Below are 13,828 nucleotides of genomic sequence, written 5' to 3'. Positions count from 1 at the left end.
TGGCAAAGGTGGACTACTGCACTGCCATTCTGGGTGGATTCTCTGCATGCTGGGAACAGAGCTCTGGGCACTCCTAGGAAGCACACTGACATCTGGAAGATAGTTACACATGGGAGGTAGTTATACATGGAGGGTACAATTACATTTGAAGACTCAGTTATGCCCTGAGTTTCTGGGGAGTTCTTTAAACAAATATAAAATTCAAATGAATGCCAGATTTAACGTAGTAGTACTTAAAATGAAAGGAAATGAGAGGATGTTTTAAGACTGTAAGAGGCTTGAAGGGAGAAGTACAATTCATTTGGTTACTACATCTTGTATTTATTTAACACTGTTCATGTCTCAAGGGATGTTGGTTTGCAGACTAGCAGCTATTTCTATTGTGACATTTCTTGAGCAATAGCAATTTCCTGGACACAATTATACCCTCAACTTATGAGGTCACAGCTTAATCAGTAGTGATAAGATCACACGCAAGCTAAGAGCTGGGACCCAGCCAGGGAATGGTCTCAGGTGTTGGTGGTTAGTTACTCTCAACCTTTCAGGCTGCACACGAGCTTGACACAAAACGATGCCAACCAGAACTCACCTTCCCCCTGAATGTCCATTTCATCGTAATAGTTCACTGCAAAAGGAGAAGACAATCACATTGCAGAGGGTGACACCAATCACAGAACACTTTAATCCAATCAGGTCAACAAGTGGAACATAGCTGTAAGAACGACGTAACAGTGCATCTAGTGAAGCTGCTGTCACGTGGTTCCGGAGACCCAGGTTCTATGCTGATCTCCCCTGCTGTGACAGCACGACTTTCCCCAAGTGGTCCAGTTTCCTCCCACAGCCCAAAGACATGTAGTCTGAAAGGTTTGCCTGCTGCTATAAACTCTCCTGAGTGTGTAGGCGAAGATTAGAATCTGTCAGGAGAGTTAGAGAATAAATATGGGATGTGTTTATGGATTTAATGGGCAGAAAGGCCTATTCCTCAAAGTTCAGTGTAAATTTATTATCAAAATACATATCTCACCACAAACAATTTCTTGTGCACATTCACAATACATACAAAGAAATAGTGCAGAATCAACGAAAAACACAAGACAAACAACCCACGTGCAAATACAAAATTTAAAATCAACAAATAAATAAATAAGCAATAAGTGTCAAGAACATGAGATGAAGACTCCTTGAAAGGAAGCCCATTCGTTGTGGAAATAGTTCAGCATTGGGGCGAGTGAAGTTATTCCATCTGGCTCAAAGGCCTGATGGTTGAGAGGTAGGAACTGTTCCTGAACTTGGTGGTGTGGGCACTGAGGCTCTTGTACCTTCTTCCTGATGGCAGCAGCGAGAAGAGAGCATGGGGGTGGGGGGGAGCTCTCTGATAAAGGTGCTGCTTTCCTGCGACACTGCTGTGCAGTAAGTATTCAATGTATTAACTTTGATTTGGAGATAAATGAACACGGAGTCCGTGGAAGCAGAGTCCTGGGCTTTGGCTAAGTGGGCTTCGGCGTAAGGGGACTTCGGTAAGCCTGTGTGATTGCTCACTGAGGGGAAGAAGGTAAGGTCGCTAGGTGCTTTTTAGACTTATTCTATTAATCCAGTTCAGGTATGGGGGAGACAGTCAGAGCAGTGGTGTGCTCCGTATGCAGTATGTGGGAGGTCAGGGTCAACACAGTTGTCCCTGATGACCACACCTGCAAAAGGTGCATCCAGCTGCAGCTCCTATCAGACCGAGTTAGGGAGTTGGATGAACTATGGATCATTCGGGAGGTGGAGGCAGAGATAGATAGTTATCAGGAGGTAGTCACACCAAAAAACCAAGAAGTAGGCAGATGGGTGACGGTCCAGAGAGGCAGGGGGAGCAGGCAGAGAGAGCAGAGCACCCCTGCGGCCATTCCCATTAACAATAAGTATACCGTACTGGATACTGTTGATGGGGATGACCTACCAGGAATGAGTTGTAGTGGTCCTGCCTCTGGCACAGAGGTTGAACCCTCAACTAGAAAGGGGAGGAGGGAAGAGAAGAGAGCGATAGTTTTAGGGGACTCTATAGTTAGGGGGGCAGATAGGAGATTTTGTGGGGCAGATCGGGAGTCTCGGATGGTATGTTGCCTCCCTGGTGCCAGGGTCCGGGACATCTCAGATCGGGTGCAGGCTATTCTTGAGAGTGAGGGCATGAACCCAGATGTAGTGGTCCATGTAGGGACCAATGATGTAGATAAGGTGAGTGAGGGGGTCCTGCTTAGAGAGTTCAGGGAGTTAGGAGTGAAGCTGAAAGGCAGGACCTCCAGGGTGACAATCTCGGGATTGCTACCTGTGCCACGTGCGAGTGAGGCGAAGAATAGAATGATTATGCACATTAATACGAGGCTGAGAGCATGGTGCAGGAAGGAAGGGTTCAGGTTTTTGGATAATTGGTCTTTGTTCCAGGGACATTGGGATCTGTTTCGAAGGGATGGTCTACATCTGAACCGGAGGGGTACTAACATTCTTGCAGGAGTATTTGCCAGTGCTGCTCGGGGGGGTTTAAACTAGATGTGCAGGGGGCAGGGATCCAGATCCAGAGGGCTGGTCAGAAGGTGCATGGGGTTAAATGTGTACAAGGTTTGGGTGATCTTGAGAAGGTCATCAAAATTCAGGGTGCAATTTGCCCGATGGAAGTTCAAGGAGCTGAGTTAGGTACAGTAGACAGTGTTTTAAGCAAAGAGAGGAGGAATGGGCTAAGAATTCTATACTTGAATGCGCGTAGTGTCAGAAATAAGACAGATGAGCTTGAAGCTCAGATGAAAATGGGGAACTACGATATTGTTGGGATAACGGAGACATGGCTGCAAGGGGATCAGGCCTGGGAATTGAGTGTACCAGGGTATACATGCTATCGTAGAGACAGAAATATGGGAAGAGGGGGTGGGGTGGCCCTGTTGGTGAGGAATGAGATTCAGTCCTTAGCAAGAGGTGACTTGGGAACAGGGGAAGTAGAGTCTGTGTGGATTGAGCTGAGGAACAGTAAGGGTAAAAAGACCCTAATGGGTGTTGTGTACAGGCCCCCAAACAGTAGCATGGATATTGGGTACAAGTTGATTAGGGAGTTAACATTGGCATGTGCTAAAGGTAATGCAGTCGTTATGGGAGATTTCAACATGCAGGTGGACTGGGAGAATCAGGTAGGTGCCGGACCCCAGGATAGGGAGTTTGTGGAGTGTCTAAGGGATGTATTTTTGGAACAGTTTGTGCTTGAGCCAACCAGGAACAAGGCTATTTTGGACCTGGTGATGTGTAATGAACAGGAATTGATAAGTGATCTTGAAGTAAAGGAGCCATTAGGAAGTAGTGATCATAACATGATAAGTTTTTATCTACAATTTGAGAGGGATAGGGGCAGATCAGAGGTGTCAGTGTTGCAATTAAATAAAGGAGACTACGGAGCCATGAGGGATGAGCTGGCCAAAGTTAAATGGGCAGATGCCCTGGCAGGAAAGACAGTGGATCAGCAGTGGCAGATATTCTTGGGCATAATACAAAAGATGCAAATGCAGTTCATTCCAATGAGAAGGAAGGATTCAAAGAGGGGGAAGGGGCCACAGTGGTTGACAAAGGAAGTCAGAGGTTGTATAGCATTAAAGAAAAAGAAGTATGACAGGGCTAAGATGAGTGGGAATACAGATGATTGGGAAAGTTTTAAGGAACAGCAGATCTTAACTAAAAAAGCAATACGGAGAGAAAAAATCAGGTATGAGCTCAGTCTAGCCAGGAATATAAAAGGGGATAGCAAAAGCTTTTTTAGCTATGTGAAGAGAAAGAAGATAGTTAAGAACAATGTTGGCCCCTTGAAGAATGAATTGGGAGAAATTGTTATGGGAAACAGGGAAATGGCAACAGAATTTAATGCATACTTTAGATCTGTCTTCACCAGGGAGGACACAAGCAATCTCCCAGATGTATGGATGGCCAGGGTCATAAGATATCAGAGGAATTGAGGCAGATTGACATTAGGAAAGAAACTGTGATGAGTAGACTGGTAGGACTGAAGGCTAATAAATCCCCGGGTCCAGATGGTCTGCATCCGAGGGTTCTAAAAGAGGTGGCTCAGGAAATTGAAGATGCATTGGTAATCATTTTCCAATGTTCCTTAGATTCAGGATCAGTTCCTGAAGATTGGAGAGTGGCTAATGTTGTCCCACTTTTCAAGAAGGGAGGGAAGGAGAAAACGGAGAACTATCGCCCTGTTAGCCTAACGTCGCTCGTGGGGAAGATGCTTGAGTCCATTATTAAGGACGAAATAGTGGCACATCTAGATGGCAGAAATAGGATTAGGCCGAGCCAGCATGGATTTACCAAGGGCAAATCATGCTTGACTAATCTGTTGGAGTTTTTTGAGGGTGTAACAAGGATGTTAGATGAGAGTAAGCCAGTAGATGTTGTGTACCTAGATTTTCAGAAGGCATTCGATAAGGTGCCACATAGGAGATTGGTGAGTAAAATCAGAGCTCATGGCATTGGGGGCAGGGTTTCAACATGGATAGAAAACTGGTTGGCAGATAGAAAGCAAAGGGTAGCAGTGAATGGGTGTTTCTCAGACTGGCTGGAGGTGACTAGTGGAGTACCACAGGGCTCTGTATTGGGACCACAGCTCTTTACGATTTATGTCAATGATTTAGATGAGGGCATTGAAAACTATATCAGCAAGTTTGCTGACGATACTAAACTGGGTGGCAGTGTGACATGCGAAGAGGACATTAGGAGAATACAGGGAGACTTGGATAGGCTGAGTGAGTGGGCAGATACTTGGCAGATGTCATTCAATGTGAATAAATGTGAAGTTATCCACTTTGGAAGCAGGAACAAGAGGGCAGAGTATTGTCTGAACGGTGTCGAATTAGGTAAGGGAGAAATGCAAAGAGACCTAGGAGTCCTAGTTCACCAGTCAATGAAGGTGAATGAGCAAGTGCAACAGGCAGTGAAGAGGGCAAATGGAATGTTGGCCTTTGTTACAAGGGGAATTGAATACAAGAGCAAGGATGTTCTTTTGCATTTGTACAGGGCCCTGGTGAGACCACACCTGGAATATTGTGTACAGTTTTGGTCTCCAGGTTTAAGGAAGGACATTCTGGCAATTGAGGAAGTGCAGCGTAGATTCACTAGGTTGATTCCTGGGATGGCAGGGCTGTCTTACATAGAGAGATTGGAGAGATTGGGCTTGTACACGCTGGAATTGAGGAGATTGAGAGGGGATCTGATTGAAACATTTAAGATAATTAAAGGATTTGATAGGATTGAGGCAGGAAATATGTTCCAGATGTTGGGAGAGTCCAGTACCAGAGGGCCTGGATTGAGAATAAGAGGTCAGTTATTTAAAACAGAGTTGAGGAAGAGCTTCTTCTCCCAGAGAGTTGTGGAGGTGTGGAATGCACTGCCTCAGAAGACGGTGGAGGCCAATTCTCTGGATGCTTTCAAGAAGGAGCTGGATAGATATCTGATGGATAGGGGAATCAAGGGATATGGGGACAAGGCAGGGACTGGGTATTGATAGTGAATGATCAGCCATGATCTCAGAAAGCCGGTGCAGACTCGAGGGGCCGAATGGTCTACTTCTGCACCTATTGTCTATTGATGATTTATTGGGTGAAATGTCCCGTCCCAACCCACTGGGAAACCAAGTGAGCACACAACCTCCTCTTGGTTCTTTTCTCTCCTGACAACACCCTGGCCGGGCAGACTTTACTTGGCGCAAGTGGTCGAGAGGTACTTCTGCAATCCTGTTCTACCAACCTAGCCTGGGCCAAATAATTTGATGCAATTACAGAGAGTGCACACCAGTGGCAATATTTCATTAAGAGTTTTAGGAGAGTTAGTATATCACCAAAGATTCACGCAAATTTCTACAGATGAACTGTAGAGAGCATTCTAACTGGTTGTATCACTGGTATGGAGGGACCATTGCACAGGATCAGGGAAAAGCTGCAGAAAATTGTAAACTTAGCCAGCTCCACCATGGGCATCAGCTTCCCCAGCAGAGGACATGCCCTCTTCTCAGGGAGGAGGCACAAGGGCCTTAAGGCACACCCTCAATGTTTTAGGAACAGCTTCTTCCCCCTCCACCATCAGATTTCTGAATGGTCTATGAACACTATCCCAGTTCTTTTCTCTCTCTTTTTGCACTAATTATCTATTTTAATATATGCAGTAGTCTTTATTCTAATTTATAGTGTATTTTATATACTGCACTATACTGCTGCCATAAAACAACAAATTATGTCAGTGATTATAAACATGGTTCTGATTCTCCAGCAACTCAATCCAGAGCTCAGTGTTCACAGTGAATAACAATGCTGGCAGATTCATGCACTGTAAAAAGCGTCAAACCCAAAGGCGCTGTCAACCAATAACCACATACCTGTCTCTTCCTGCAGTTCCAGAGCACAGCCCCGGACTGTTAAAGACGCAGCCCTTAAGTTTGCCTCCCCGACTCTGCACCTCAGATCCACATTCCAACCTGATCACGTACAGGCCCTCACTGGTCAGGGATAACCACAGATTGTGTGTCTGGGCTGCCGACGTAAGCCATCACACAAGCCAGGGTGGTACAACATGGAGAACAAGCTGTTGCCCATGCAGCTGATGAATCCAAATGACGGCAGGAACTGATACAGTCTGACACCAGCAGCATTACAGAACTCAATGCTGGATTGCCTTAGGGACTCCAGCTCCAAATACTTCCTCAGGGGTTATTCCCGGTCTTCCCTGTGAGTGGGTATAACTGCAAGGCGGCGGCGGCTTGAGATCAGAGTTTTCCGTCTCCAAGACGAGCTGCCAACTATGCCTGATGAGCCACATCTGCTCGAAGATGGTTTTAATGCACCAGAAACCTGCCTTTGTCCCTTCTCCTGTCTGTAGAAACTGTTTCGCCAGGCTTAACTAAGCAACGCATGAAGTTCAGGGGCTGAACTGGGTTGTCAAAGGCTATTTGAGTTGCACGCTATTGGGAGCATTTAATAGGAAATGGGGGAATATTCCCACTATCTTACCAACCAACACCCTATGACTGCACGTTGCAATAACAACCTGATCACAACAGAAGGCTTAATGTATGAGGAGGGCTTGTTGGCTCTGAGCCTGTATATGATGGAGCTAAGATGGGAGATTTCTTTGAAACCCACTGGATACTGAAAGGCCTGCATAGAATTGAATTGACTTTATTTCTTACATCCTTCACATACATGAGGAGTAAAAATCTTTACGTTACTTCTCCATCTGAATGTGCAATCATAGTAATTTATAATAACTTATAATAAATAGAACAGTCAGTGTAACATAGAGTACACTCAAATCAGTGTGAGTTCATCAGTCTGATGGCCTGGTGGAAGAAGCTGTCCTGGAGCCCGTTGGTCCTGGCTTTTACGCTGCGGTACCGTTTCCCGGATGGTAGCGGCTGGAGTAGATTGTGGTTGGGATGACTTGGGTCCCCAATGATCCTATGGGCCCTTTTTACACACCTGTCCTTGTAAAGGTCCTGAATCATGGGAAGTTCACAACTATAGACGTGCTGGGCTGTCCGCACCACTCATGTGATAAGGGAGTCTCCATCAGTAAGAGAGTCTGGAATCTCCATCCAGAGGGCGATGAAAATAAGACAATTAAGACCATTTGATATAGGAGCAGAATTAGGGCATTTGGACCATCAAGTCTTTTCTATCATTTCATCATAGCTGATCCATTTTCCCTTCTCAGCCCCAATCTCCTGCTTTCTCCACGTACCTCTTCTTGCCCTGACTAATCAAGAATCAATCAACCTCTGCTTTAAACATACCCAATGACTTGGCTTCTACAGCCATCTGTGGCAATGAATTCCACAGACTCACCACACTTTGACTAAAGAAATTTCTCATCTCCATTCTAAAAGGACGCCCCTCTACTCTGAGACTGTGTCCTCTGGTCTTAGACTCCCCCACCATAGGAAACATCCTCTTCACATCCACTCTGTCGAGGCCTTTCACCATTCGATAGGTTTCAGTGAGGTCACTCTTCAGTCTTCTGAACTCCAGTGAGTACAGGCCCAGAGCCATCAAATGCTCTTCGTATAATCTTTTCAATCCCAGAATCCTCTCCCTCAATGTTGTAAAAACAAAGCAGCTAGTTGTAGACTACTACAGAAGGTATGGAGACAGGCTAGGGGTGGGAGGGGGCGGCCTGACATGGGGGTAGGGAGGAGAGGGGGGCAGAAGGAGATTCCTCCATTATCTTAAAAAGGTTTTAACAGACATTACCCAGGCTCTCTGCAGTGGAGAATCAGAATTGTTCAGTATAGAAACAGGCACTTCAGCCCATTACCTTCACTCTGCCCATTCACACTAAACCCACTGGCCAGCACCAAGATCGAAATATCAGTGCCTTGCCTATAGCAATTCCAATGATTCACAGGCTGAGCAAAGACACCTCACTCCCCACTGTTCATCTTCCCTGAAGATTCAAGATGGTTTCATGACATTTCTTGAACACGTGTGTGAAGAACAACAAGAGTTGTTACTCTGGATGCGATGCAGTACAAAGAAAGCCCACAAATGATAAAGAACACAACAATAATAAAAAACACAACAAATATAAATACATAGGATAGCTTACATACACAGATTGATTGTATCTCCATAAAGTGACACTAGACTGTACATAAGGTGAATGACAGTACTGATAAAGTAGTGGTGGCTGGGCATATGGAGGGGTGGAGGAGCTGATCAGCCTTACTGTTTGGGGAAAGTAACCATTTTTGAGTCTGGTGGTCCTGGCTTGAGCTTCCTCCCTGATGGGAATAAGACAAACAGTCTATGAGCAGGGTGGGTGAGATCCTTCATGATGTTACTGGCCTTTTGTTGGCACCTTTCTGTGTATATGTCATTGATGGTGGGTAGGCTGATGCTGGTGAGGTGTTGCCCTAGGATTGACTCACTCCAGTCTCAGAATTTTATCTACTGTAATCCCACACTGGGGTACACAGGCCACCCTGCTCTCCCTTGCCATTCCAGGGATTAAGCCTAAGGGTGGAAATTTCCCCTCATCTCACCATGCCGCCGATCTTGCTGTGGGAACGACTGGCTCTCCCCCACGAAGGCATCCTGTGGACTGGGATTGAGAGCGCTGGTGTGCAGAGCAGAGTCGGAATTGGTCCTACAGAGGCAAAGTGGAGAGAGAGAGTAAGTGGGGAGATGGCTCACTGGGTGGCAGCAGACAGCAGGCATGAGAAGCCAGCTGACACGATGCACATATCCTTCACCTCCCAAAGGTTTTAATGACCAAGTCAAAGGCAACATGGAAGACCCTTCCAATATACACTATTCTTGCAAAATCACCTGCCACATTCTTCTTCACTATTTGTTTACTTTTATTTATTTGGAGATACTATGCGGGACAGCCCTTTCAACTCTTTGAGCAAACCGCACCCACCACCCCCCCTGAGCCAGCAACCTACCAATTTTACCTTAACATAATCACAGGACAACTTACAATGGACAATTAATCTACTAACCGTTGGGTCCTTGGACTGCAGGAGGAAACCGGAGCACTCGGAGGAAACCCATGCATTCATGGGGAGAACATACGAACTCCTTGAAGAGGGTGCCGGGATTGAACTCTGGACTCGAACACCGAGCTGTAATAGGGTTGCGCTAACCACTGCACTACCGTGGTCTTCCAGTTTGTGAATGGTGAGAGAGGGGGGCATGGGAAAGATGAGTTTCTTTGAGTGGAACTGATCATTCTAATCAAGTTATTGTACCAACAGATCCTAGTCGGCAGCTCACATGGGGTCTATTGAACCTACAACTCCGAAACCCGCGTTGAAGTGCTCTCATTGATAAGGGCGCTGCTGCCACCCGCTGTCCCTCTGGGCATTTCAGAGTGCAGCTGCGGCGGAGGCGAGGACAGCAGACTTCCTCCCTGAACAACACGGTGAACCAGATGGGTCTCCGCAACTATCCAATGGTTCTCCGGTTTCCTTTACCAGGAGGTGAATGTTATTAAAAACTCTGCTTAAATGCTAGAGTTTTAATTCCCCAACTCATGTGCTGGGATTCAAGCTTGTCTCTGGATCAAGAGGCTTGGCCAGAACAACCACCCTACACCACACTCTTACTGCACACACAATGTGCTCCTTGCACTACTGATAGGTCAGTACCACGACCCCCCTCATCCCGTCCATCCAACCCTCCTTACTCCATGCTGCCGAATTTCCAATGTTACTAAAAATACTCAAAATCCTTGAACCTCCCACCTAAGTGTGGGATCAGAGCGTCATTTGGGACTTTGGCAACACACAATTTATTTCCACAATTTATAGGGTTTCCATTCTCTCTCTCTCTGTTTGCCTGATCCCGTGAAGTGTCCAAATCCCCGGTAAACAGAACTCTGCCCAAGGCTAGCATAGGCTCCTGGATCCTGAATTGTCATAGCCTCAGAGCAGGTTGGAAGCCAGTGGGTGGCCAGACGAGGAGGAGGGGCAGTGAGCAATAACACTGGCTTACAAGTCCGTCATAAATTGAACTGGAACAGCAGGAATCAATCCTACAGAGAAAAAGGCAGGTTGCAATTGTAAAGGCCTCAGCTGCTGAGGAGGAAGATTGTGAAAACACATCACCTGCTGAGTGCCGAGATCAGTCTCAATCGAGGTGGCTTCTCCTCACTGCCCCAGGGTGGGATTCTCCTTCACAAAGCAGAAACACAAGCTTTCAAAGAGAGGTCTCCATTGTTAGTGTGTGTGCATGTATCAGAGAGACTCAGAGAGTGAAGGTGGGAGGGTGAGTGAGGGTGTAGGGGGAAGGAGAGAGGGCGTGGGGGAGGGAATGAGGGTGGGGGGGAGGGAGAGAGGGTGTGGGGGGTGGAGTGAGGGTGTGGGGAGGTGGGGTGAGAGAGTCAGAGACAGAGTAATAGAATTTACTCTGTGGAAGATTGTGTTTTAAGCAGATGTGCCGAGGCACAAGACATGTAATTCCCGGTAATGCCATCACCCTGAGTGTATTTCAAACGAGACAGTTCCTCCCCTTGCAATGGGCAAAGGCATTTGTTATACAAAATTCTGTGAGAAGTGCTGATATGCAGCAGCTTGTGAAAATTTCAAATGAGCCCATGTTAAAGGTGAGGAAACACAACTGTACTAGTGAGGTTTGAGAATTTTATAATTATCAGTTTAGTTTATAATAGCCTTATCATTAGTCAACATAACCCCAGATAACCCTTCCCTTAACCAATCACTGAAATGCCTCATGAGGGCAAACTACAACCCAAACGTAAAGCACGTAAACAATGAGCTCCTCAATCCCAGCACTATTTAATCTCTGCACATCTCCTAGAGCTAAACCCACACTTTTCCCACTGTTCTGTTTTTAATTTCTCATGGTGCATATACAGTTTTATCACTAACAGTACCCTGAATGGTCCCACAGACAACAGAGTTATATAGTCAGCAGAGGCTGGCAGCTGGATTGGATCATATCATCAACCAGTATCCATCAAACATGACCTGCTTCTGGAAGAGAGCTCCTGTAATGACTGGGACAGCGTACAGCCATCTTCACTCTAACCCCTGTATTTAATTAGAGACAGCACGGAACAGGCCCTTCTGCCCACTGAACTGCGTCACCCAGCAACCCATCAATATAAACCCTAGCCGAATCACAGGACAATGACCAATGACCTACTAACTGCTATGTTATATGGCACCCAAGGTAAAGTAAAGAGAACTACCACTGAAAATGGACCCAGTAGAGGGTACCTCAGCTGCAGTGCCCCTGTAATGGGAGCACGCAACAGAACACTGTTCAGCAATCTTCTCTCTGTGTAACTCTGTCCTCAGACTGTTTGAGAATGTTGAGGAAACTCTTCTACAAATGGAACAGACAGTGATCCATGCTCTGAAGAGTACCTCTGAAACTGGTTGTTTGAATGTAGATTTCCTCGGTTTCAAATGGACTTAGGTGTCCTTATGCAGGACTCTGTAAAGGCTACCCTGCAGGTTGAGTCGGTGGTAAGGAAGGCAAGTGCAATGTTAGCATTTGTTTCCAAAGGAGGACAAAAAAGAGCAAGGATGTAATGCTGAGGCTGTATAAGACGTTGGTGAGGAGGCCTCACTTGAAGTACTGTGAGCAGTTTTAGGTCCCATATCTAAGAAAAGATGTGCTGGCGGTTGAGAGAAGAGGTTCACAAGAACGATTCCGGAAACAGAAGGGTTAACATACAAGGCGTGTTTGATGGTTCTGGGCCTACACTCATTGGAGTTGAGAAGAATATTGGGGGGGGGGGGGGAGAGAAACTCACAGAAACCTATCAAATATTGAAAGGCCAAGATAGAGTGGAGAGGATGTTTGCTATCATGGGTGAGTCCAGGACAAAAGGGCAGTCTCAGGATAGAGGGATGTCCATTTAGAACAGAGATGAGGAATTTCTTTAGCTCAAATGTGTGGAATTTAAATCTGTGGAACTCATTATCACTGACAGTTGTGGAGGACAAGTCATCGAGTATACTTAAAGCAGAGGTTGATACGTTCTTGCTAAGTCAGGGCATCGAAGGTCACAGAGAAGGCAGGAGAAAGGGGTTGAGAGAGAGTAAATCAGCCATGATGGAATGGCAAAGCAGACTCGATGGGCTGAGTGGTCTCATTCTGCTCCTATATCTTATGATCTGTTTCTGTGATCTATCTCCAGGTGGCTGTGCAGTTGTTAAGTGGTATACTGACTGCTGTGAACACATCAAAAGATTGGTGCATTCAACTGCCAGTAATCCTTGGAGAAACATCACTGTTCAAGCTTTCCCCAGGGCACTATCCCTCAATTCGCATGCCTCTCATACGAACTGCTTCAATAGAAAAGTGAATATTTTTCTAGCAAATAGTTTTAGTTTATCTGCCAACACTTTCCACTGACTCACAGAGAATTTGGGGCCACTACTGTGGGAGCTGAGGACTTTCAAATGGAAAGCCAACTGGAGTTCTTGTAACCTTCGAATCGCCTGCCAGTCTCTGTCTGGGCTGAATTTGAGCAATGTTTCAGGGAACAAATGAATGTGTTTTTTTTCCCTCTGTGCCTTTTAAAGGGACGATATCTAAAACTTGGGTAACAGGTTTTGGGATGGAGTGATAGAGCAAAACACCTTTGCCTTAAGAATAAAAGTAACAGGGCACTGAGTAACAACAACTACGCACATGGTGAGGAAGTCAAGTTTGTCAGCAGAAGTTAGTACAGCTCATGACTAAATATCAGGGCATATCCAGAAAGACACCCTGGTTAGTAGAATGAGTTGGTAGCCAGCACCATCTGTATTATTTGAGGTATTTAATAGGATGTTGAGTAAAATTAAACAAAAAGTTTAACATCTTCAAAAATAATGCGCATTTTGCATCAGAGCTAAAGGTCTGTAAGAGCAACAGATTCCATATTCCGTGAGGGATAGCTGGTGTCCAAAACAACTTGGCAGATGTACAAACAGATGGACCTCTGCTTCCAGTAAGTTTTCTTTGATTGCTTGTTCCTGGAGCAGCTCGATTTGGACATTACGAATCCCTGAGAAGAACCACATTGCCAGTTCTCACGAGTGTATTACTGGACTTGGCCACTTCCAGCAATATGGGCGTCCAAGCATCACAGCCAGCCCAACGAGTGGTTCACTGCACTTGGCTGAAACTGGGCCAAGTTTCCAGCACCACATCCCCTGCCCAACACACTTGTCTCCCTCTCGGCACATGACGATACAGGAACCACATTAACTAACCCCTACCACAGTTAATTAACCACCATTCCCAATTGACAGAAGAGAGCTAATGGCAGGGGTAGCTCTCTGTACTGAATCCATCCC

General features: G+C 45.9%; 1 protein-coding gene across 2 annotated transcripts in view; it reads right to left on the bottom strand.

Moving 5' to 3' along the window:
- crtc3 (CREB regulated transcription coactivator 3) overlaps nt 1-13,828 on the bottom strand; it is a 139,102-nt gene that overhangs the window by 53,124 nt on the left and 72,150 nt on the right. The window contains exons 5-7 of one of the 2 annotated variants that reach the window (XM_059945902.1): nt 10,619-10,684; nt 9,050-9,153; nt 590-625 (exon numbers count right to left, since the gene is read on the bottom strand). In XM_059945902.1, coding sequence (XP_059801885.1) covers nt 590-625; nt 9,050-9,153; nt 10,619-10,684 — 206 coding nt within the window. The remainder of the gene's footprint in view (nt 1-589; nt 626-9,049; nt 9,154-10,618; nt 10,685-13,828) is intronic. The other variant, XM_059945903.1, reaches the window with a different exon arrangement.

Source organism: Hypanus sabinus, chromosome 21 (genome assembly GCF_030144855.1).
Source record: "Hypanus sabinus isolate sHypSab1 chromosome 21, sHypSab1.hap1, whole genome shotgun sequence".
Lineage (NCBI taxonomy): Eukaryota > Metazoa > Chordata > Chondrichthyes > Myliobatiformes > Dasyatidae > Hypanus > Hypanus sabinus.
This window is presented reverse-complemented; position numbering and strand designations above follow the sequence as displayed.